Genomic DNA, 25,420 nt, shown 5'->3' with positions numbered 1-25,420 from the left:
AAAACAAACAAACAATTTTAAAATGTCTTATTTTACACAAGACATCTTCTTGGCACATTTCCCTCCTACTTCCTTTTCCGCCTGAACAAATAGCCCCTTCTCACCCCAGGTCCACGAAATGTTTCGAACAGTCTGACAGAGCCTGACTAACCAGATAGACTACTCACTCCCGGATCCCAGAGGCAAACCCGAGCCCAAGAACAGAAGTGACTCTCCAGGGTGCACGTGCCTGGAGGTCGGCCCTTGAGCAATCAAGCGGAAATCACATCCTTTTCGAGGGCTGGGCCGAGGCCGGGCGAGGCAAAGAGAGCGGTGCGCGGCCCCGGGCCACAGGATCCGAGGTGACTCGGAGAGTGTGCACGCCCTGGGGCGGACCGCGCCCCTCTCCCGTTTCCCTGCAAGGAGTTCAACTAGTCAGGTGTTGGCGCGCGCGGCCCGCGCGGCCCAGCTCCCTGGCGGATTGCGCTTGCCGCGCTGGAGCCGCGCCCCCTCTCCCGGGCAAAGGCCCAGCGCCAGGATTCCCGAGGCCTCGCTCGCCGCAGCTCTGGCCTCTCACCGGCGCGAAGGCGGGGCCGGAGGCGGGGCCGGCGTGGCGGGGCGGGGCTCGTACCAGTGCCCCGGGCTCCGCCGCAGCTTCGCCCGCAGGTCTCGCGGCAGGCGCGTGGCTTGGTCGCCAGCTCCGGCCCCATGGCAGCTCTAGGCTCCTCGGCTGAGTGCGGCTACATCCGTACAGTCCTGGGCCAGCAGATCCTGGGGCAGCTGGACAGCTCCAGCCTGGCCTTGCCCTCCGAGGCCAAGCTGAAGCTGGTGGGGAGCAGCGGCCAGGCGGTCAAGAGCCTGCGGATCCAGGAGCAGGTGCAGCAGACCCTGGCCCGGAAGGGCCGCAGTTTCGTGGGCAACGGTGAGTGGAGCCCCGCTGTGCCCTGTACCGCCCCCACCCTGCTCCTTATCCCTTCCCTCCCCCTCCCTCACCCTCAGCGCCCAGTTGCTTCGACTCGCTTCTTCCTGAGGGTGCGGAACCTGGTGTTCTGCCCACCTGTGGGTCGTCGGCCCTTTGTACGATCTGTCGCGCCTCCAGACTCAGACCAGCTTACTTTGGGAAAGCACTGTTTTTAAAAACAAACTCTTACTCAGATGTGTCGTATATGTATCTACGTATATTAAGTGTTTATATATATATATATATATATATATATATATATATATATGAAAAGAATTCAGTCCAAGATTCCCTTTCTTAACCTATTCCCCTAGGCCCCCCCGCCCCCACCCCCACCCCAGGGGACTTCATCTGGAGGCTCCGGCAGTCTGTAAATACTTTGAAATTCTCTGCAGAAATTTGGTATGATCATTTTTCTGGGAGAAAGCGCCCCTAGGTTTTACTAAAAATTTTTAAAGGATCTATGACCTCCATAAATATTTTTAAAAAGAAAACCTGAAAACACTGGCGCTCCTACAACCTGTAAATTGCGATTGTGGTGCTTCGCCCAGGTACTTCGGAGCACTCCACCCAGTGTACTGAGCGAGTGGTTGATCTAGGAAGTGAAAAGATTGGGTAGGAGAGTTTGGGCTGGGGAACAATCACCCCACCCCACGGGTGACGAGGAGGAGAAAGAAGGGGACTTTGGCCCCGCCGGCAGCAGCCCCGCCGGCCTTGCTGCGCCCCGCCAACGCACTCGTGAGCACAGCGCTGGTACCTACGAAAAATTAAACTTGGAGGTGAACAGAGTTAAAACAACACACACACACACACACACACACACAAAGAACACTATATTAGTAACTGATAGTCAAAGGAGGTGGAAGGGGAAGAAGATGGCAAACCAGTTGTGAAAATTAGAGAACGTGAAATATCATTTCTCTCCTGCTAAAAGTCAGATGATCAGAGCCACTCAGTAATTCTTTTACTAGTTGTTTAATTTATTTTTTCATTATAAAAGTATTCTAGGCTTATTATGGAAACGAGAGGAAAGAAATTAAACAGTTAAGTTGGGTTATCAGTTGTTTCCTGCAATGTTGAACTGTTTCTCTAGGAAGTTAACTTGAGAAATGGCAAATGTAGAACCCATTAGGAAAAAGAAAAATGCTTGCAGATCAGATCAGAGATTTAAAACAGCAGACCCTGCGAAGCTGTATTGTTTTACATTTATGTAAAAGAATTTTAAAGGATCAGGCAATCAATATTTACATACTTGAAAGGTAAAGAGATGTTTAATAATTACAGTTGATGTAATTGTGTACCTACTATGTGCCAAGAATTGAACTCTGTGGTTTGCATTCATTATGTTACTTATGTTTCCAGAAAAAAAAAACTTGTGAGGTAGGGTGCTTTAATCCCCATTTTACAGATGAGGAAACGAAGCAGTTAAGTAACACTCAATTTCCCACAGGTAATAAGTAGCAAAACTGGTAGTACTTAAACTCCCAAGCCTGAATTTTTAAACTACTCATCAGCTATATTGTTAAGCTTTTTGGTAATTAATAGAAAGTGGGATTTTAATTAAACCTTAAGCCTCTCTAAGCCCCCATCCCATTTTCCTTTAAATAAAACTGAGATAGTTCTGAGAGAGTGGGGAGGTCTCAGTGACATAGAACTGCCACAGCACATGGAAAAAAGAACGTATATTTACATTTAGGAGTCTGACTAAAGACCCTAGGACAACTGAGGTCAATTTTTGACCAGTGGAGTCATTGCACCCCTTTAGTCTGTGCAGGTCCAGTGCCAAACTGAAACCAAATTAGCTGCTTCTGCATAGGGGAACACAAGGGATGCACCTGAAATATCCTTTCTTACCCTCTGAGAATGGCTGGCTAGGAAGAGCAACCAGACATCAACTATTCAATAAATGCAGGGAATGAACAGAAGGAAAGGGAGCATTGCCGAGCATCTGCTATGTGCCTGACCCTGTTCAAGAATATGTTTGCATTTTATTATATCCTTAAAACAATTATATGAGATAGATATGCAGATCCATTTCACATATGAAGAATGTGTCAGTCTCTCAATATTTATTGGACGCTTAGTCCCAAACCCACACATGATTTGTTCTCTTGACAATGGCACATTCATGTTGTTTGGTGAATTCAGGAACTATCAGGTGAGTCTGTTCTTCACGCAGGGCACGATGCAGGTGCTGAATTAAACATACACTCTCCTTGCTTTAAAGCAAGGAGTTCAAAGTCTGTAGAAGGAAAATGCTCTCTCTAAAAAAATTCGTTATCAAATAAAAAATGGTAAGCTACCCAAAGGAAGAAGAGCCAACGAATTATAGAGTTTAGAAGAATGAGTTAGACTACTAGCTGAAGGGAATTTTGAAAAGCTTCTTGGAGGAATTGGGATTTTAGGTCTCAAAAATTCAGTAGGATTGGACAGAGGGAAGGGTTTGGAGGAAGAGCATTCTAGGAGGGAACAGCAGGAATATTACACAGTTCACAGAATTGATATCGTAGATAGAACAAAGGGCACTGTCATGATGCTTCTGCTCCAATGCTTAGGGCAACTGCTTGAGTCCAACTAAGAAACAAAGTGTTTGAAATATTTTTATTGCAACAGGAGCTTCCCAACAAGCTGAAATACACTCAGCCTACACAGAAGTGCAAGCCAGGCAGAGAGATAAGGCAACAAACAACACCTATTTACTTTAAACCTCAGCTTTCTGAGACTCAAAGGGGAAATCAGCTTCAAAGGAATTTAGCGTTAACACACCATGGAACAATTACCAGGGGTGATTTGTGTATGTTGTTTAATTAAAGTTCTTTGAAAAGGTTTGGGGGCTCCTAATGGTTGTGAGTATTGTTTTTATTATTTCCGTATTACTATCCTGTCTCTAAAGTTGAAACAGACAGGCAGTTGTTGAAACAGTGCTGGCCTGGAAAGAATCCTGTATCAACATAAATTCCGGGAAGAAATGACCCTGGTGTTAACTGCTGTTAGCTCCAGGGACCTGGAGAATTCTGAATTGTTGACATACCTGTAAGATTGAGGCAGCAGATAATATGCTGAAAACAGGGATGAGATAAATGTGACTGATTTGTTGATAAATACCCTGCAAGGGTCTTTAAGCTGTCAACTTCTCTCTAATGCCTTTATATAAGTGAATGGTTTTCATTGTAAATTACTCTAACTTTTGTTATTTTAGATTGTGTTGAACATTTTAAAATTGGCTGTAACTCTTGGGGACGGGGGAGTGGGGGGCGGGGGGGTGGTGGTGTGTGGAACAGAGGTGTATAGCAGCACTGTGAGATGAGTCTGTATTGTAGGAAATTTAAAAAATTCTTTTATAAAAGTCACATAGAAGACATTTAAGAATTGCAAGTACAGTATTAGCAAAGGGAAGAATTTTTAGTGTCCATATTCTATTTATTACATTTACTTTGAAAGTACTACTACTTTACTTATTACAACAGTTCCCCCTTGGGTGCCTGGGTAAGGAAGAAAGTCATGCTTTAAATTATTGTATGTATACGATACGTATAAAACACAATGAACAATATCCTAATAAAATTTGCAGCTTCTCTGGAAATCAGCCAAAGGCATGCTGTTTACTTAAATGGTTTTCCTGGCCAAGATATTTTGAATATCTGTAATCAGAAAGAATTTTGGAGAAAAGACTGAAAATTGGCTAAGGTAGCAAAAAAGGCAATTAATAGGTATTATTTGTGGGGCAGAGGCCCGGGGTGGGGTGGGGGGGAGTTAGACATTGTTTAAATCCTGTATGAATTATTTGTTGCCAAAAAAAGGAATGCCAGGAATGAAGCAATTCTGGAAGCGAGGCGACTGGTCATTTAGAAAGCAGGAGAAATCAAGAGAGAAGGAAAAAAAGTTAGATGGTGGGGTGGCAGGGACATGGCCATGCTGCTGTGATTGTAAAATGTCAGTAGTGCTACATGATTTAATGTACTTCCTTGTCTGCCAGTGTCTAGCAGATCAATTGCAATGACTTAAAAAAAAAAGTGCCTTTTTTTTTTTTTAGAAATTCTTCTGATTATAATAAGTCAAAGGAAATAGAATGTTAACAACATGGTGATTACAAAAAAATTAACTCCCCTCCCCTAGAAATGGTGAAAACACATCTTTTTTTTTTTTTTGAAAACACATCTTTTATGGATAAGGTCTTGAGTGAAGGCGTGAGTAGGGGTGCTTCAGAATCAATGGAAGTATTAACAGTGTTTGATTATAAAAGTACATTGCTCTATGTGTCCCAGATAAGGTGCAAGAAATTTCCTTAAGAGAAAACAGCTGTTCACTTAGGCTTTTTAAAAGACTGCATTAATGTTATTTATGCCCTGTGTTAGTAAGTTCCAGTCATGGGAACAGCTTACTTGAATTAGATATTCTAGGTATTTGTTGTTCACATTGGCTTATTCTCCTAATTGTTTTGGATATCAGCTTTAAATTTTTCCCCTATGTGTTAAAATAAGGTCATACATATTTACTTTATTTTATCTTCAAATAGTCAACATTAATTTTACACTCATTGAATTTCTGGTCTGATCAATAGAAATTATTAAAAGCTTAATTTTTTTCTTTTCTGAGAGCAAGCATATTATTGACAACCTATCTATGATAATAATGTATAACAAATATGCTGCTAAAACCTCTGGAATTTATATATCAGACTTGATTAATATTGTCTGTAATAAGATCATTTGATACTATCTCAGATGACATTCAAGAATTTTAAGTTATACAATTCTGAGATAAATGTTGGACTCCAACTATTTTGTGCCAGTACACAAATGTATGAAGACATAAATACCATACTCCTTCTAGGGAAGTAAACAGTAAAAGGAGTGTTGCAAGTGGGAATAGACACAATTAGTAGAAAACTTAATCTTTGTGCTAGAGTGAGCCATCTCACTCCCCTGACTTATTAATATAAGAACAATAAGCAGAATTTCAGGTCTTCTTATAATAGAATGATTGAAAAATCTATTGTGTATATTTTGTGTTATGCCATTAATGGTGATTGGATATAGGACGTAAAAACAGTTGCTCTATTCTTAAGTGCTTAAAGATGAGCTGGGGAGCCCAATCAATATGTAGACTTAAATGAAAAGGCATATTTAGAAAAAAGAATCTTGAGCATTTGAAAACACAGCTCACCATTACCATTAAAAGAATTCACATATTTGTTTTCTTGGAGTAATCAGCTTTAGGCTTAACAATATTAATTGGCCAAAGCATCATAATCAAAGTTCTGCAATTCCTTGATATCCAGAAGAAAATACTGCTCATTAGAAGCTTAATAAATTATTCCCACTTTATCTTAAATCTCACTAATATGTTCACAGGATACGGGTGAGAAGGATCACATCCGAATTATTGTATCTTGATTACCTTTTTCTTTGAAGGAGGAAAATAAATGGAAACTTTTCTTGACAGATCATAGGAACTTATAGAATACCAAAATATTGCAGATAAAACACAAGCCATACAGATAAGAGAATGACAGTAAATATATATTATGCAGATGTAGAATCAACCTTGCCACAACGAACATAGTCATCTTTTCTAATCACTTAGCGTCTGCCTGCATTTGGGGGAAAATTTTTTTTCTCTCTATATTCCCAGAATGACAGAGAAACAGTAGGAAATATTTGAGCACCTTCCATCCACTCCAAGACAAAAGCATACATGCAACTATCATCTTCACATTTTGGCTCCACTGTGGTAATCCACAGGATAGATGTAGGCCTGAAGGATTAAGTGCAAACTGAATGTGTATAACTAGGATATTTTTAATGTACAAGAAAATATTGACTAATCAACCATTAACTTGTGAGGTGCTGATGAAGGACTGTGCCAGAAATGGTAGTAAAATATGTGATTCTTTATATCAAGAAGGTAAATCTGGCCTCACTCCAATTCATTCCTCACCTAGGTAGTAAACTTTCTAAAATCTCAGCACATCATTTCCTGATTTAAATTACTTCGGTCTCTTGCTGTTCTCTATAGGAGTGAAATTCTTATTCAGCATGGCATTCCAAGTTCTCCATGCCTGCATCTTCTCAAACGTGGTCCTATCACCACTACTCCCACACCCAACCAAACACCAGCGATTTATCTTGCTCGATTCCTATCCCTACCCCCAACTGCCCTCACTCCTCTCTCCCTTCTTTTGGCTGGGTTAACTCTTAAACGCCACTCAAAACTCAGTTCAGTTGTGCCCCTGTATAGGCAGCCGTCCCTCATCCATCCTGATCCAAGTTAAAGATTTGATCACTGTGATGCGCACAAGATGTTTCAGTAGGGGAAAAACATGAAAAAATGCAGGGGTTTTCTGAAAATACATTTGGCAGATTTGGTGGATTTAAAGAAGGGACAGCAGTTATGTATCAGTTGGGAGAGAAGAGGTTAGTACTGTCAAGTGAGGGGCAGTGGAAATATCATGTCTTGAGTCATTACAAAAACCTATAGCAAGTTTTTTAAAGAAAAAGTTCTTTAAATTCATCTTTTTTGACTATTAGTTGCATCACTGTGAGTATAATGTGCTATTTGTCATTGTGGCTCTAAAGTTTTACAAGTGATCATTATGAGGTATCTCAGAAAATGAATTGGCAAGAATGCCAAAGTAAGGTGATAAATTATAGGAATTCATATAGATTTAGAAACCTCCAGGGTGTACCAACTTAGTGCTTTACTAGTGTGCTAAGTTACCAGTTTATAATCACAAATTTTATGATCACATATTCTGGCTACTCAAACAAAATACATGATATAGACACCTGCAGTATAAAAGGGCCTTTTTTTTTTTAAGGGCCTTTTAAATATGTGTTTTGTGGTTATCTAGAGCAGTAATTTGAGGATTACCCCCAAAATGTCATAAACTGATGTCATAAACTGCATAAGAGGCTCCTGAAAAATAAGGCCTTCTGGTGGCTAGTTAGTATATTATTAGTGGGTGATAGCCATTGACTTAGTGACACAGTGGCACATGGAGTGTGTGGACCTTTTGCTAGGATTGTTGGTCTGTCCCTGGCATATTCAACTTTGTTTGAAGCCAGCTCTGCTCAGCACTGTACTACCAACACTGACTCCTGGCATATTCCACTTTGTAAGAACTCATAGCCAGTACTTTCCAACTGTACACTCAGTACACTGAGTTGTTCCTCATGGTTGATTATGTGAGCTTTCTTAACTGGTAAGTTACAGCCCTGCACATTTTTTGTTAATTTTTCAATAATGCAAAACATTATTAGGCTTTGGTCTGCTTTAAAACAATTTTTCACTATAGTTTTTTAAGCCAACAAATTCCGCTCCTCTTCCAGCCTGAGCAAGTGCTTACCTGAGTTGCACACAAGGTTGTAGAATTGCGGCTTGTGTGAATATCTGATCATTTTTCTTAGAAAGTAAAAACAGAAGAAGATAAAAGAAATATTTTTTTTTAATGTTAAGTCCAGGAAAATGAATTCTATGTTATATGCCCACACAGGCAAAGGAAAATCCTTCACCAGCTCAGGAGTCCTGTTGTATGGTTCTTGATGGGTCCTTACATATTTTGTGTTTTCTTTTAAGTACCTACTTTTGTTAGTAAATTATTTTAAGGATCCATTTAAATATGAATTGCTATACAAATTCCTTCTGATAAGTTTCAAGAGGTCACGTAGTTAAATCTTTTTAAGGTATATGGAGAAAGAGAACTGTTGCTACCCAGAGGTTGCTGTGAAAAGACCAAATACAAGAAAGTGATAGCTTTTAGAGCTTTCAGACTTCCAGAATCTAATCTCTTTCCATCAAAAAGACCATTGTGAATCCACACAGTGAAGGCAACTGCTTGTGATTGTGAGCACAATAAATTGTAGCATTTAAATCAGTACTGGTAGTGAACACATACTGATTTCTATGCATACCTGTTTTCACGGGAATTTCTTATACCTCCATCTCTACACATTCTCCTTTTAAAGCTCAGTGTGAACCAAATCAGTTTTTCACCTATGCTCAGAGGGTGCTAGATGCTTGAAAGAAAAGATGCTTCTCTGAATGTGAATGCTACTCTCTTCTCTCTAATATAAGCAGGTTATTTAAAGGTCTTGTTTGTTTGTTTAGCAACTCTCTATCATCTACTTACCATAAGGGAAGCTGTATTTTTAAACATGCCCAGATACCAGTAATGGAGTCACAATAGAGGCTTGTCAATTTGATTTCATAACTATATTAAATTTAACCAATTGGGTAATAAAGCTGGTCACAAAAGCTACAAAGAACTGATTATGGAAATTAATTTTCTATTTTTAACCCTAACAATATTTCATTATTTTGGACAACACTTGCATAGATGACCAGAAATCAAGATATTTTCCCACGAACAGCTGCTTAGGGGTCACATCATTCAGATTAACATTCAGAATTGGAAAGAGAGAAAATTACATTTCCCGTGAGGTCTGCACCTCTGCAGTCTTCTGAGCAATTTGGAATCCTTCCATCGAAACCAACCCCCCTCGTTCTCACCCTTCCACCCTGCCCCCACAATTGCTTTGACCTGAATTGCTTGTTATTTGAGGAGGATGGAGTTCTGTAACTGCGTCCTTCATTTCCCTTAAAGTGGGCTCCATAGATGTCCACAGTGTTCTTAGAAGACAAGGTTTGGGTAATGTTGCCTGAGTCAGTATTATTAATAATTTGAAATAGTCCCTAAAAATCATTGCCTTCTTTAGGAGACAGCAAAAGCACATTATGCAGTGTGTAAGTGAAATGAATGACCAGTTAAAACCACAAAATGATCATCCTCAGTGGCTGGGTCAATCAAAAATAACCAGAAAAAGCCAAATTCAGTACCCGAATCAAAACTCTTAGATACAACACTGTGTAAATTAAAGCATGCAAACTAGTTTATCCCTCTTTCTACAACAGATTAATTCATGAAAATGTGTGGAAAACAGATTTTGTGACCCAAATTCTTTTTTAAAACCGTGTCTCATTTTTGCATGTTGCTTTACAATTTTAAAAGTATTTGAATGTATGCTTTCTCAGGTAAACCTCTCTCTCAGCAACTCTGTTAGTAGGTGGAATTATGGGAAATAAATCTAGGTGATTTGTCCAGACACACGGAAAGGAGTAGAGTTGGAGGCTCCAGACCAAGTCCACAGATTTCTTCAGCTTAGGGAAGATACCTACATACTTCTGTGATGTAAGCAAGCCCTTTGAAATATAGTCATGCTCTAATTTTCCATGTTAGAAAATATGGATTTTTATGTTGGAATTATTTAAAGCAGTATGTGCCTGTATGTATAATATGTTTTTGTTGCTTTCTTATTTCTGTTTTTGGAGAAGGGCATGGCTGAGTTATTTTATATGTTTAACTGTCATATTATTATTTGTTTTATTCTCCAATTGAACAGAAAATAATGACTTGCCTTAAAGAGGTTAGTTTCCATTCTGATTAATATTTATTTTTTAATTCTACCCAGTTTAAAATTTCTTTAAAATCTTAGAACACAGCTGCTAATTCATTAATCCACTATACTGATCTCAAACTCAACGACTGCCTAGGCAAATTAATCTGTGTTATTTGTTGTTTAAGATTGGCGTTTTAACTAGAGAAACCATCTATTGAGCCATCCTGCAGGTTGACTATCAGGAGTCACAACTTTCCTTGAACAGGAAGAGAGTCTGTGGTTTAAAGATCTAATCTGGTTTTATTCCCTGTTACCAACTACCTTGTAGTTATTTTGGGAACCAGTAAATCGGTCTCAATTCTTTCATCTGAAAACTGAAGGAGAAGCTTCCTTTTAAGGATTTATGTCAGCAAATATTTGGAGTTGCCCAGGTAAAGGTTCTAGAGGAAAGAGAATGACTGTTTTTGGTTCTCATTTAAAAAAAAACTCTGATAATAATCATCTCTCCAGGGTTTTGATAAATGGCAATTTCAGAAGAGCCACAGTGCAGTCAAATAGTAGAGATCAGTGGAAAGGATGAGCCCAGAGTTCAAACCCGATATTAAATCTCTTCACAATTTGAAGCAAGTAATTTGTTTCCCTCTTTTTTAAGGGACATGCCAATAGCTAACTCTGCATCACAAAGTATTGAAAAATAAAATAATTTGAGCTCCTTAAAGAAAAGTAGTATTGAAATGTAAGGAGTTGCTTTAGAATGCCTTAGCAGCCTCAGCAACAACGTGAGTTAAAGAATGTAAACTAAACATTTAGCCTCCCTTCCCACGCCAGCAGGACCCTTGCAGCCCTGCCTCCCTGATAGCCTGGGGTGGGGGTGGGGGTGAGAGAAGGAATAGTGGGGCCCGGGTTGGGGACTACCGACAGCCTGGGCAGCCTCAGCAGGAGCCTCAGGCAGGCATTGAGAGCTACTACTTAAGCCTCTCACAGCTTTTGCTCTGGGGTCGGACGGAATATTCCTTTCCCTTATTCAATGTCCAGGTTCCAGGCATCCTCTGTCATTGAAGTTAAAAATTAAGGAGCTGCCTGACCTTTTGCTAACCCTTGAGAAGAAATCAGGCCCCTGGAAACAGGAGAAGACTGGCTTGACTCAACTCTCTTGGTCTTTAGGGTGACAGTTACAAGCCTGCACCTGCCTCCCCCAGGAGCCCTTGAGGCCTGAAACTTGTTTACCAGCCAGATTATTTGGCTCCAGGAAGTAACACACATATACAAACATAATTTGAGATGGATTCATACTTTTTAGCTCTCTGGCAACAACACTCTTCATTCCGCCTCTACCTCAAAATAACTTGTGAAAGTATTGTCAGTTAGACTCTATAACAATTTATTGGAAAAGTATGTTGCTATGTTCCAATTGTACTGGAAAGGGTCTACCTGTGTTGTTTTATTCCCAACATCTTTCACAAGTCTCTCAATCCTGCAAGAGTTGAGTATTTTATTTTTTCCTCTGATTTCTAAAAGAATGCTACGTGACAGAGTAATTTTGGTTAAAGTTAGGGAACTAGAAATTACCTAGGTTTTAGAGATCTTTTATTATTTTGATTAGGCTTTTTTTTTTTTTTGTAGGGCAGTGGGAGATCGCAAAAGAACAAACAAAAAGCTGGGAGCTTTTTAAGCTCAAAGAGGAGCATTTTAAGACTTGCCTCAGTTGAGAGTCCCTGCAGGCCCCACAGAGCTGAGCAGGAAGGGCTGCCTCCTGTGCAGTGTCTGCAGGAAAGGGCTGACTTGTTATACCCCAAACTAAGAACTAGCCAGCAATTCGTTTGTGGTGTACAAGTTGATCCTCTCTCCTGCCTAACTCTCATGTTGTTAAATGCCTCAGGCCCAGGTTTGGCATTTTTCAAACTGATCCATGTTTTCTTTGACCACACCACCCATTATATTTATTGCCTTCATCTACATCCTCTCAGGAAGCTTCAGAGTTTCTGCCTTGGGTATTCCTCTGACTTACCGAACTGTTAACTGTAATTAACATTTTTAGATTTTTGTGAAAATCTCCTCTCTCCTTTCTTCCCTTTTCTCAAAAAAAAATTTTTTTAATAAATATTTTTAATTTTAATTCAACTTTTAGTTTGAAAATCTTGTGGAGAATGTTGTCATAACCTGCAATCATTTGCCATATCCAAGGGTCCTGTTAATAACCTAGCACTTAAAAAACACTAATGTAAATCTAGTACTTGTCATTGACCTTAATTTTTTTTAAATAAATTTATTCATTTATTTTTGGCTGCGTTGGGTCTTCGTTTCTGCGCATGGGCTTTCTCTAGTTGCGGCAAGTGGGGTCTACTCTTAATTGCGGTGCGTGGGCTTCTCATTACAGTGGCTTCTTTTGTTGCAGAGCATGGGCTCTAGGAGCAAGGGCTTCAGTAGTTGTGGCACGTGGGCTCAGTAGTTGTGGCTCGCAGGCTTAGTTGCTCCGTGGCATGTGGGATCTTCCCGAACCAGGGCTCGAACCCGTGTCCCCTGCATTGGCAGGTGAATTCTTAACCACTGTACCACCAGGGAAGTCCTGACCTTAACTACTTAAATTTAAAATATATTATTGTTATATAATCTTTACTGATTAGCCCACTTATTTTAATATATGCTTCATTACAGGAAATCTTCACCGAACTAGCAGTGTTCCTGAGTATGTCTACAATCTACACTTGGTTGAAAATGATTTTGCTGGGGGCCGTTCACCTGTTACTAAAACGTATGACATGCTAAAGGTAGGATACCAAAGAATATAACCCTAGTTACCAGGTTACCAAGAAAACATTTTTAAACTTCTGTAGGTTATTTTTTAATGTTTACTGTTCTCAAGTATTACCATTTCCTAAATGAATTATGAGAAGTGGACACCATGGAAAACTGGAAACTTTAAACTGTTAAATCCTGGTGCAAATAACTAGACAACCAAGTCTTATTTAAAGACAGATTTTACCCAGAAAGGAGCTGACTTCTCCGTGTGATTCAGAGAAACCAACACCTTGTGTAATAGTCCTAGAATAGTTAATCTTCAGCAAAGATGAAAACTTCAGCAAAGATTTAAACTTTATTTCTCTCTTGCGCAGACAGGTACAGCTGCCACTTATGAAGGTCACTGGGGGAGAGGAACTTCGCAGTACAGCTCTCAGAAGTCAGTGGAAGAAAGGCTCTTGAGGCAGCCTCTGAGGAGACTTGAGATTTCCCCGGACAGCAGCCCTGAGCGGGCTCAGTACACACACAGCGAGCACCAGTACAGCCAGAGAAGCCAGGCCGGGCACACCTCGCGGCAGCAAGAGAGCAGGAGGTCCACGCTTCTCGCGCCGCCTCGCTACGCCCGCTCAGAAATTGTGGGTTTCAGCCACTCCGGGGCGGTGGGCAGACAGCGCCACTACGACTCGTACAGGCGCTACCAGTACCGGTCTGTGAATGACGCCGTCTTTGACGGCGCCCAGGTCCACCCGGTGGTGCTCACGTACCCCAGGCCTGGGACCAGCCACAGCCTGGGCAACCTCCTGGAGAAGGAGAACTACGTGACTGCGGGGCCCGCCGCGGGGCAGGCCAGGCCGGCGTCCGTGCAGCCGGGCACGCAGGGCCGGGCGGCGCGGTCGTCCTGGCATCAGAGCTCCTGCCACAGCACCCGCACGCTGAGGGAGGCCGAGTTAGGCGGGAGGAGGACCCACATGACTGTGGGCCAAGTGGCAGCAGGAGGAAGTGGAAAGGTGCTGGCGGAGAGAAGCACTTTCACCGACGCGCAGGCTGGGTGAGTCCCCTTCTCAATCTGCAGCACAGTCGGTGCCAGCACATTCTGTTCCCACAGCTCTTACCGTGTGAGCTGGTGCTCCTGGGGCTGCAGAGAAAGGCTTCCAGAGATAAGTGATTAAAACAATGACTTCTCAGGCAGCTGCCTAATTGACAGATTAGCCTGTTTGCCTCAGGGACAGGGGCCAAGCTACCTGCTTGTATGGCAGCTCGGCGCGGGGGAAATGTGACTTTTAATCCATCTGTTCCAAATTAGATGCTGGCTAAAGGGATGGCTGAGGGATGGCTGCCCCTTGGCTATATGAAAATATGCTTTGAATGAGAGCTAACTCCAGAGTAGACCAAGAAATGGATAATTGCATGCATCAATTATTCTCAATCATTCCTTGAAATAAAGGAAGGAAAAAGGCAAAAGTGTTTATTCCTGGTGCTAAGAGTGAACCTCAAATGCTGTTTTGATAACACTACCACAAAAAGATGGAGCTAAGCAAAGGCAGCTAATTTCTAGATGTCTCTTCCTTCCTTTGATACCTGATAATTTTACTTTTTTATTCTGGTATCAGTGATTGGAGGGATTTTGTTTTGCAATACTGAATAATTAAAATAATTGAAGTTTCAAAGTCATTCCTTTGCCTCTCCTATTTACTTTATACCTTGACTAATCTAGTTTTTGGAACTTTAACCTTTATTCAAGTTTAATGGTGGAACACAAATTTCTTAAACTGAGGAACTCACTAAGAGAAAGGTTAAGAAATGGATGGATGATTACATCAGTAACTCCCAAAATAATGATGTGGTATCATTATGGTAAAACATTAAATACATGACTTTTTAAAATTTCTAATGGAAGTTGTTACCTTTAATCATCCCTTTAAGTGAAATTGTGCAGTATACTCATTGATTAGGTAGGCACTGGTGAGAAAAGATGTTAGGGCTAATCTAATCTTGAAGCAAGAAATATTTTTTATAAAGCAAAATTGAGCATGAGACTTCCAACATTTCTTGTAGAAAGCAGATCTTTGTCAATATGGACACATAAAGAAGAAAAATACATGAGGTAATTATGGAGGAAAAAGCTGGTCAAGTCTTTTAAATGGATAATTCAAGATGTATTAAATGCCTACTGTATTCTAGGATTTGTGTCAAGCACAGTTTTAACAAAATGATTCTAACAATAACAAAACTATTGTGCCACGCTCTCCAGCAACCGGCATTCTTCTCTTCTTGCATCTCTGTGTCCCCACACTGCTTCCACCACCTTGTCACTTACCAGTCTGTCATCAACTCACTGCAGTATGGCTTTAGTCCCCACCATTTCACTGAAATAGGCTCCCCACAGATCTACCAATGATTGCCTTAATGCTACATCTGAAGCAGTCCTTATATTACTCAGTCTGTGGGCAGCATTTGACACCACTATCTGTGAAATTCTCCCTTCCCTGGGTTGTGGGGCACCAGCTTCTCCTGGTTTTCTCTAGCCATGTCTTAGTCTTCTCTGAGAAGACTTTTCTGCATGCCCAAGGAAGTCATCTTCATCAACCCTTCTCTTCTGGTCTTGGTGCTCTTCTAAAGAGGCCCTGTGTACTGCACTTGTATCCTGTGATTCCCAGTGTTTTATTTTCAGCTCTGTCCTCCATCCTGAACTCTAGATCTGTATGTATTTCTAACAAAGTCATGGACTCAGTATGTTCAAAACTAAATCTATCAGCTCTTCCCTACCCTCTACTTCTAACTATCTTCTCATACTAAAGTCCTAAATTTACGTCCTATCTTTACAAACCTGGGAGTCATTCTTATCTTTTCCCTCCATAGTCACATATCACCAAGCCATATTTTATTCTCCTTAATGGGTCTTAAATTTTTACCCTTCTTTCTGTCTCTATTGCATAGGTCTCTCTGCCTCTGGTCTTGCTCACTCAACCATTCTCTAGGACCATTAGAATGGTCTTCCCAAATATGATGATTCCTCTCTCCAATTTATAACCTTCCCATAATTCCACCAAATTTTTGTGCTTTTTACCATGGCACACAAGGCCCATGTTTTCAGCTATGCTTATTACTCTAGTCTCATCTCTTTCTACTATCCTCCACCTGTCATCATCACCTTCCCCAAACACATCCCCAAACAGTCAAACCACCTCGAACCTCTTTTACTTCCCTTAATGGAAAATATTTATTCACATATTTTCTTTCTCTCTTTCTGCCTTCCCTACTTCTTTCCTTCCTTCCTTTCCTCCTTCCCTCCTTCCTTCTTTTCTTTGTCTATCTATCTATCTGTCTATCTATCTGTCTCCTCCCAGTAGCTTTGGCTGGCTACTCATGATTCTGGATTTATCTCAGTTACCACCCTTTCCCTGACCACTCCCCTCACAATCTAGTTTAGGAGCCCCAGATAGCTGTATTGTGTGGGTGTGTCTACCAGAATAGTATATTGTGGTTATTAGTTTTCTTATCTGTTCCCCTTCTAAATTCGAGTTATTGTTTTAATAGGGTGGATTTTATTACAATAATTGATCATATTTCAAAGACTAGAAGGAATACTTGGGGTCAAGAAATTTAAAATAAAGGGAAAGAATTCTATTCTTGATGATTCCCAAAGTTGCCATCCTAGAGACCAGAAATCATAGAAATGAACACTTCTTGAAATTTTTGCTATGTATGGAAAGGAAAGGGCGTCAGGGATATTTCCTATAATGATCAAGGTGGCATCCATATCTGATTCTCTTCCTCCTTTGGTGTGCCCCATGGCTCATTTCAGTTCCCCGGGCTGCCCCCTGAGAGCTCTGCCCTTGAGAACACACACTCTGCTCTCCTTTGCCTTGCAGTGTCTCACATTTCAACCTCTATCCAGTCCCTATATTTGGAAACTGCTTTTTTATGTCTAGTGAAAGTCCCACATGTAAGGAAGTGTTCTTTCATATTTGTGGAACGTTCCTATAGAGTAGTTAGATAAAACTATAAACCTACATAATGACATAGGTATTAAACAATGGATCTTTGTTTCTAAAAGAAGAATGGCTGGTCAGTTTCTAATGCAGCTGAAAATCAAAACATTGGAGTAAAGAGAGATAGTGAACAACTGTTCTAAATCAGACTAATGAAAAAGGTTTAAGAAATCACCAAGTAAAACACTGTAGATCAGTTTTACTGAAAATATGAATTCTGTACCTCTGGAGGACTGGTGGTTCAGCAAATGAATATTAGGTTGCTCCAGTGTACCCAACACTGCAGTAAGCACCATAGAGGATCCATAAAAAAGAAAATAAGACACATCAAGTGCTAGATTGTACTAGTGTCTATAGGAATTCAGACAACAAAAGAGTGATGTGTTAGTAGAGGGAGAGAAAGGTGAGAGACTTTATCTCTGGTAGGATCACCAGTCAACTTTGTGACATAGAGCAGCACAGAGCAGAAAAGATGTCATAAAAACTTCGCTTCACATCCTCTTAATTAACAACCTCTCTAGTTCTTTGATTCCTCAGGTCTCTTTTAGTTATATCTTTCTTTCTATTTCCATTTTTAACAGCCCAGTTCACAACTTTATTGCTTCAGCTAAGACTCTTGTAGTGCCCTCAAAACTGTGTCTAGAGACACTTATCCACTCCAAAGTCATCTTTTCAAAGCAGTGCTTTCATCACACCTAAAATCTTTGTGAGGTAGGGTGATCTGCATTTCCTAAGCATCTGACAACACGAGGGAGCTCTTCATTCATCATCTGGTGTTTGCTTGGCCTTCAGAGCTATTCTAATATCTGGGAACCAACCTAGGGCAGGGCTGTATTATTATTGGCAGGAATGCGGTTGCTGAGGGATTGCACACCTAAGAAAAAGGACCGTTTTTAATTTTTTCGTATAATATCTCATATTCTGACCAGTGATATTTTACACTGCTTCCTCTTTACATTTTTGTAAAATATATAATTGATATCATATTAACTAAAGTTGTTGAAAAGACTCACTTCTGGAGAATCTGCTCAGTGGATAATGGGGCCGAGGAACAACTGCTCATCCTGATGCTTCCCTCCCCAACCCCATCTCCCAAGCCACATTTCTACAGGCTTCAAGAAATGTTTTGTGAGTGAGCAGAAAGGGGGGAAAGAAGGACGAAAGGGAAGCAGGGAAGGAAGTAGGGAGGAAGAGAGATTGAGGTGAAACCAGGCAGGACCCTGCAGGGCCTTGCCTGGGTGCAAAATTCCCTCCATATCCCACGTTTCTTGTTTGAAGAAAGGCTTTTGTCTCCTAGGCCCTCTCTGAGTTCCAAAGAGCCGGCTCAAGTAGTTAATGATTAGAACATTGGAGTCACAGGACTCCTAGTTCATCCTGAAGGGATATAGATAACAATCTAACACATATCTCTGAGTTCTGCAGAAACTAGGACCGCCACTCATTGTGGATAGTGACTATGTGCTGACCACCAACACCTAGACCCCATACTGGTTGGAACCAGAAGGTTGATTGTTCAGATTCCTGGAACATCATCCTGTTACCTCACCACCATCAGAAGAATGTCCACAATCTGATCAGGCACCCTGCAACCCTCACTCCTAATTTTGCCTTTAAAAACCCTTCCCTGGGGCTTCCCTGGTGGCGCAGTGGTGAAGAGTCCACCTGCCAGTGCAGGGGACACGGGTTCAAGCCCTGGTCCGGGAGGATCCCTCTTGCTGTGGAGCGGCTGAGCCCGTGCACCACAACTACTGAGCCTGCGCTCTAGAGCCCGCAAGCTACAACACTGAGCCCGTGAGCCACAACTAATGAGCCTGTATTCCACAACTACTGAAGCCCATGCCTAGAGCCCATGCTCCGCAACAAGAGAAGCCACCGCAGTGAGAAGCCCACACACAATGAAGAGTATCCCCCCCACCCCACTCACTGCAACTAGAGAAAGCCCGCGCAGCAACAAAAACCCTAAAAATAAATAAATAAATTTATTTAAAAAAAAACCCAAAAACCCTTCCCTGACAGCCATCTGGTCTTTTGAGCATGAGCTGCCCATTCTCCTTGCTTGGGTGCCCTGAAGTAAATGTTGTACTTTCCTTCACCACAACTCTGTGTCATTAGATTGACTGCTGTGTGTTGTACTAGCAGACTCCAATTTCATTGGGAAACAGGGGAGGAGTGCTATGGGAGAATAGAGGAGGAAAAGAATAGCTCTATCTGGGAGTAGGGCTACAGGAAAGAATTCACAGAAGTGATGATATTTGAATTGAGTCTTGAAAAATTAAGAATTAGGTAGAAGGGGGGCTTCCCTGGTGGCGCAGTGGTTGAGAGTCCGCCTGCCGATGCAAGGGACACAGGTTCGTGCCCCAGTCCGGGAAGATCCCACATGCCGCGGAGCGGCTGGGCCCGTGAGCCATGGCTGCTGAGACTGTGCGTCCAGAGCCTGTGCTCTGCAACGGGAGATGCCACAACAGTGAGAGGCCTGCGTACCGCAAAAAAAAAAAAAAAAAGAATTAGGTAGAAGAGTGGGCTTTCTAGAAAAATCAGAGAGAGCGGCTTGTGAAGAGGCGTGCAGTGTTTAGAGAAGGATTAAAAGTCTGGTGTGATTGGAGGATGGGTTAGTCCATCAGGGGTGGGAGAGGAGATGGGGTGGAGGATGGCAGGAGATGAAGTCAGACTGAGGTCAGAACATATGCCATGTTATAGAGTTGGACTTTACAGACAATAACAAAACAGGAAATTGATGCCCTGACAGCTGTGGCAGACCTTCTTGTTGAGGAAGTCTTCGTTATGTTTTGGAATTGTTTTTAATGATAAAGTAAAGTAGCGTTAGGTTGGCTGGTAGTGAATGCAGAAGTTCTTTGTGAATCATGTTCAGGAATGGAATTAATTGTTGGTGTTAGAGACTTGGGAATTCAAACTTTCCTGAGTCATTTATGACTTACGAAGTACATTAATGGCTGAATCTTGAAAAAAAGGAAGTGTTAAACAGGAGGTTATTCTTAGGTTATGAATGATCTTTCATTAGTTTAAACACCTGTAGTGGTGCATGGTAAAAGACTTAAAACTAATTTCACTTTTGATTTCCCTGTAAAGGAATTGGAGTCCATGCATATGAAATATTTCCATCTCTTTTTTTTTAATAGATCTTTATTGGAGTATAATTGCTTCACAGTACTGTGTTAGTTCCTGTTGTACACCAAAGTGAATCAGTGAATATGCATATACCTGTCCCCATATCCCCTCCCTCTCGAGCCTCCCACCCGTCCTCCTTATCCCACCCCTCTAGTTCATCGCAAAGCACCGAGCTGATCTCCCTGTGCTATGCCGCTGCTTCCCACTAGCTAACTATTGGAAAACAGGATGGAGGTTCCATTTCTTTTTAAAAGGGTGTTTATATTAAATAAAAGTGATTCAAATTCTAGTTTTAGTGAAAATAGCCTACATTTTTACCAATTAACTTGATTGCTAAGTCCCAACAGTTAAAAATATGAGATCATTATATAATTCTCAGTATAGATGCCAGAAGTGCTTCATTTTTAATACCCTTATACTCATGAGGTAACACTTCTGTGTTTGAACATGTGTTTCAGAAGCAGTGGAAATTAGTTTTTAGTCATGAGGCCCATTACTCTTATCCTCACCTGTGCCACACCCACACACACAGCCATTCACAACATACACATGCTCACCTCTGTACACAGGCGCATGTATTGGTGGGTTAGCCAGCTGTAAGAGAGAATTTCCTCACTGTTCTTGCTAGCAGGTACTGGAAAATTCCCTCCCTAATGTCTTAGGAGTCTCCATTACCTGAAATTAATCAGGTGTAACCTTCTTTGAAGCCAAAAAAAGTCCTAGGTTACCTTTAGAGGCTAGTCTGACCAGAGCTGGAGTGTTTCTGCTGCTAGCTTCCTATACCTTCTGACCTCAGAGGCTGATTATTCCTCTGGCTGAAGAGGAGGCAAGGCTCAGACGTTCTAGGTGCTTCACGATATTAGCCAAGTCATCTCTGGAGGATCAAGTTGACAGGAGAGGGCAGGTTTGGAATTTTGCTGAATCTGTGACTGTTTGTCTAGGAATGCAGACACGGAGATGACTCTGGAGCGAGCAGTGAGTATGCTTGAGGCAGACCACATGCCGCCGTCCAGGATTTCTGCTGCAGCTACTTTCATACAGCATGAGTGCTTCCAGAAATCTGAAGCGCGGAAAAGGGTGAGCATATCATATTAAGTCTGATGTAAACCTAGCACACTTTCACATCTATTACGGTGATACTGCAAACTGAAACCAATTTTAATTTATTTTAATTTTTGAAAATCTTCATTGAGTTATGTCAATCGTAGCTCAATTTTTAAAATTAAATAAATAAATAATCTTTATGGAGACCTTTTAATTTAAAAGGAAATATACACTGATTGCCAAAAAAAATTTTCCTGCAATCCAGAAACTTAGAATGTAAATCACTACACATACCTCTCCCGTCTTTGTCTGACCTTTTAGAACCATCCCCAGAGATAATTGTTTGTATCAGTCTGTATAGTTTCAGATTTTTCTGAGAGAGAAAGGGAGTGAGAGAGAGAAAATGAGTGTACATTTTAGGCTATTATTTTCTATGTTTAAAAAAATATATTAAATGTAAGCAATGTGTTCCAATTTTTGTTTTCCTTAAACAATTTCTTTAACATATTACAACAATGGATAGCTTTGTACATGTATCTTCTGGCATTTCCACCAGTGTTGCTATAGGACAGATCCTCCAAAATGGAATCAATGTTCGTTTTCAAAAGTGGTACATTTGTGGGGGAAAAAAATCATAGTTCAAAAAGGTATGCAGTGAAAAATAAGTTTCTCTCCTACTCCAAACCCCAGTCTACCCCCCATTTCCCTCTTTCTCTCTCAGTCTCCCATTCTCATTCCTCCTCCCTCCCTCCTTCTCTCTTTGTCTCTCTCATCAATTTTGGGGTATCTTTCCAGAGATAGGTTATGCATGTAGAAACAATTATTGGATGGGTTGGTTGAATATCCTTTTTTGTTTAAAATAAAATCACAAATGGTAACAGGTTATTTACAGTACTCAGTACTTTATGTTTTTATCTAACACTATATCTTGGAAATCTTCAGTATTTATTAGCCCTACTTCATTCTTTAAAACTGCCACATAGATTTCTCTTGTATAAGTGCACCAATTTTGTTTGTTCAGTTTTTTAACAGACTTGCTAAGGTTCAAAATGACAAAGTTTTGACAGATGTTTTGATACTGTGAAACCATCATCACAATCAATATAATGAGCATATCCATTACCTCCAAAGTTTCCTTGTGCCCCTTGGTAATCAATACATCGCACCCCTACACAACCCACTTCCAGTCCCAGGCAACCAGTGATCTGCTTTCTGTTACTATAGATAAGTTGAATTTTCTAGGTTTGTATATAAATGGAATCATATTAGTAAATATGCATTTTTTGGTCTGGATTCTTTCTTTTTTTTTTTTTTTTTAACGGTACACGGGCCTCTCACCATTGTGGCCTCTCCCGTTGCGGAGCACAGGCTCCAGACACGCAGGCTCAGCGGCCATGGCTCACGGGCCCAGCCGCTCCGTGGCATGTGGGATCTTTCCAGACCGGGGCACGAACCCATGTCCCCTGCATCGGCAGGCGAACTCTCAACCACTGCGCCACCAGGGAAGCCCTGTCTGGATTCTTTTACTCAGCTTAACTTAAATCTTTTAAGATCCATCCATGTTGTATGTATCAAAAGATGTGTGTGTGTGTATGGCTGAGTAGTATTTTGTTGTATGGATACACCATAATGTGTTTATCCATTTACCTGTTGATGGACATTTGAGTTTTGGCTATTACAAATAAAGCTGCTATGAACACATGTATACAAACAAATGTTTTAATTTCTCTGGGGTGAATTCCTTGAAGTGGAATGCCTGGATGATATGGTAGTTGTATGACTTTTTAAGGAGTTGCCAAACTGTTTTACAAAGTAGCTGTACCATTTTATATTCCCACTAGCAATGTATGAGAGTTCCAGTTCCTCGATATCCTAATACTTGACATGGTCAGTATTTATTAGAGCCTATAGGTTTGTAGTAGTATTTCACTGTGGTTATAATTTGCATTTTCCTAATGACCTGTGATGTTGAACATCTTTTCATTTGCTTATTTATCATCTATATACCTTCTTTGGTGAAATGTGTTTCCAGATCTTTTGCCCATTTTTTTATTTGGGTCTTTTGTTTTCTTATTGAATTCTGATATTTCTTTATAGATTCTGCATATAAATCTTTTTTCATATATATGATTTGGAAATATTTTCTCTCAGTTGTGTTTTGTTTTTCATTCTCTTAACAGTTTTTAATTTTGATGGAGTCTAATTTATCAGTTTTTCCTTATGGGTCATATTTTTCATGGTGTATCCAAGAAATCTTTCTGTACTCCAAGTTCACAAAAATACTCTTCTATATTTTCTTCTAGAAGTTTTTTAAGTATAATATTTTATAGTCGATCAACAGTCCTTTTGGGGTTAATTTTTGTATATATTGCAAGATGTGGACCAAAATTCCTTTTGTTAAAATATATGTATATGCAATTGTTTAGGCAGGATTTGTTAAAAAGACTAGCTTTTTGGTACTGAGTTATTTTTGCACTTTTGTTGTAAAGGAATTGATCATATGCATATATGTGAGTTTATTTCTGGACTATGTATTCTATTCCATTGATCTCTATCTTTTTTTTTTTTGCGGTACACAGGCCTCTCACTGCTGTGACCTCTCCCATTGCGGAGCACAGGCTCCAGACGCACAGGCTCAGTGGCCACAGCTCACGGGCCCAGCCGCTCTGCGGCATGTGGAATCTTCCTGGACCGGGGCACGAACCCGTGTCCCCTGCATCGGCAGGCGAACTCTCAACCACTGTGCCACCAGGGAAGCCCTATCTTTATACAAATACCATACTGTCTTGATTACCATAGTTTTATATTAAGTCTTGAAATTAGGTAATGTTAGCCCTCTGACTTTGTTCTTTTTCAAGTTATTTTGACTATTCTAGGTGTTTTGCTTTCCATTTGAATTTTAGAAATGAGCTTGTCAATTTCTATATTTTAAAAAACTGCTGGGATTTTGTTTTGAGGTTGCATTGAATCTGTAGATCAATATGTGGAGAATTGACATCTAAACAAGTCTTCTGACCTCTGAACATGGTATACTGCACCACTTACTTAGGTGTTCCTTAATTTCTCTCAACAGTGTTTTGTAGTTTTTACTCTAGAGATCTTTCATTCTTTTGTCAGATCTTTCCCTAAAGATATATTTCTAGATGCTTTTATAAATGGTCAAGTTTTTTTTCAATTCCAATTTTTTGTAGTTCAATGATAGTAGATAGAAATGCAGTTGATTTTTTTATATGTTGGTTTGTACCTGTGTTATTACCTAATTCACTTATTAGCTCTTGTAGCATATTTGTAGATTCATCACATTTCTACATAGAAGGTCATGCCAACTGCAAATAAAGACAGTTTTGTTTCTTCCTTTCTAATCTGGATGACTTATACGTCTTTTTTTTTTTTTAATTTAGTACTGGCTAGAACCTCCAGTACAATGTTAAAAAGAAGTGAGAGTGGACATGTCCTGTTCCTGATTGTAGGGGAAAGCATTCAGTTGTGCTTACACTATTAAGTCTGATGCTACCTGTAAGGTTTTTTTTGTTGTTGTTGTTTTTTGAGGAATTTAATCTGGGGTATTTTTGTGGTTTTTCTTTTTTCTTTTCTTGCTTTTTTTTTTTTTTTTTTTGGAAGAAAGGGAAAAGGCTTATACTTTAGTATTTTTAACAACAGTTTTTTCCAGCTTTTTGTTTTGTTTTTTTAATTGAGATATAATTGACATATAACATTATATTAGTTTCAGGTATACAATATAATGGTATGATATATATATATATATATTGTGCAGTGATCACCACAATAAATCTGGTTACCATTTATCACCACACATAGTTACAAAATTTTTTGTCTTGTCCTGAGAAGTTTTAAGATCTACTGTCTTAGCAACTTTCAAATATACAATACAGTATTATTAATTATAGTCATCATGCTGTACATTACATCCCCAGGACTTATTTATTTTATAGCTGGAAGTTTGCACCTTTTGACCTCCTTCACCCATTGCACCCTGCCCCAAACCCCCTCCCCACCTCTGGCAACCACCAAACTGTACTCTGTACCTATGATTTTCGGGTTTTTTTGTTTTATTTGTTTCTTAGATTCCAGATGTGAGTGAGGTCATAGGGTGTTTGTCTATCTCTGTCTGACTTATTTCACTTAGCATAATGCCTTTAAGGTCCATACATGTTGTTGCA

The 25,420-nt window shown here is 40.3% G+C and overlaps 1 protein-coding gene across 1 annotated transcript in view; it reads left to right on the top strand.

The window, feature by feature from the left end:
* Positions 1 to 687: 687 nt before the first annotated feature.
* The window catches only part of PKP2 (plakophilin 2), a gene marked incomplete at its 5' end in the record, with an annotated part of 83,816 nt that continues 59,083 nt past the window's right edge, over positions 688 to 25,420 (top strand). Inside the window, 4 exons of the mRNA XM_082851099.1 lie at positions 688 to 901; positions 12,994 to 13,106; positions 13,452 to 14,125; positions 21,137 to 21,272. Coding sequence (XP_082707225.1) covers positions 688 to 901; positions 12,994 to 13,106; positions 13,452 to 14,125; positions 21,137 to 21,272 — 1,137 coding nt within the window. The remainder of the gene's footprint in view (positions 902 to 12,993; positions 13,107 to 13,451; positions 14,126 to 21,136; positions 21,273 to 25,420) is intronic.

This window comes from Leucopleurus acutus, assembly GCF_964270905.1.
Source record: "Leucopleurus acutus genome assembly, chromosome: 11".
In the NCBI taxonomy this organism is placed as follows: domain Eukaryota; kingdom Metazoa; phylum Chordata; class Mammalia; order Artiodactyla; family Delphinidae; genus Leucopleurus; species Leucopleurus acutus.
Note: the sequence above shows the minus strand (reverse complement) of the source record. Positions and strands in the feature narration are given on the sequence as shown.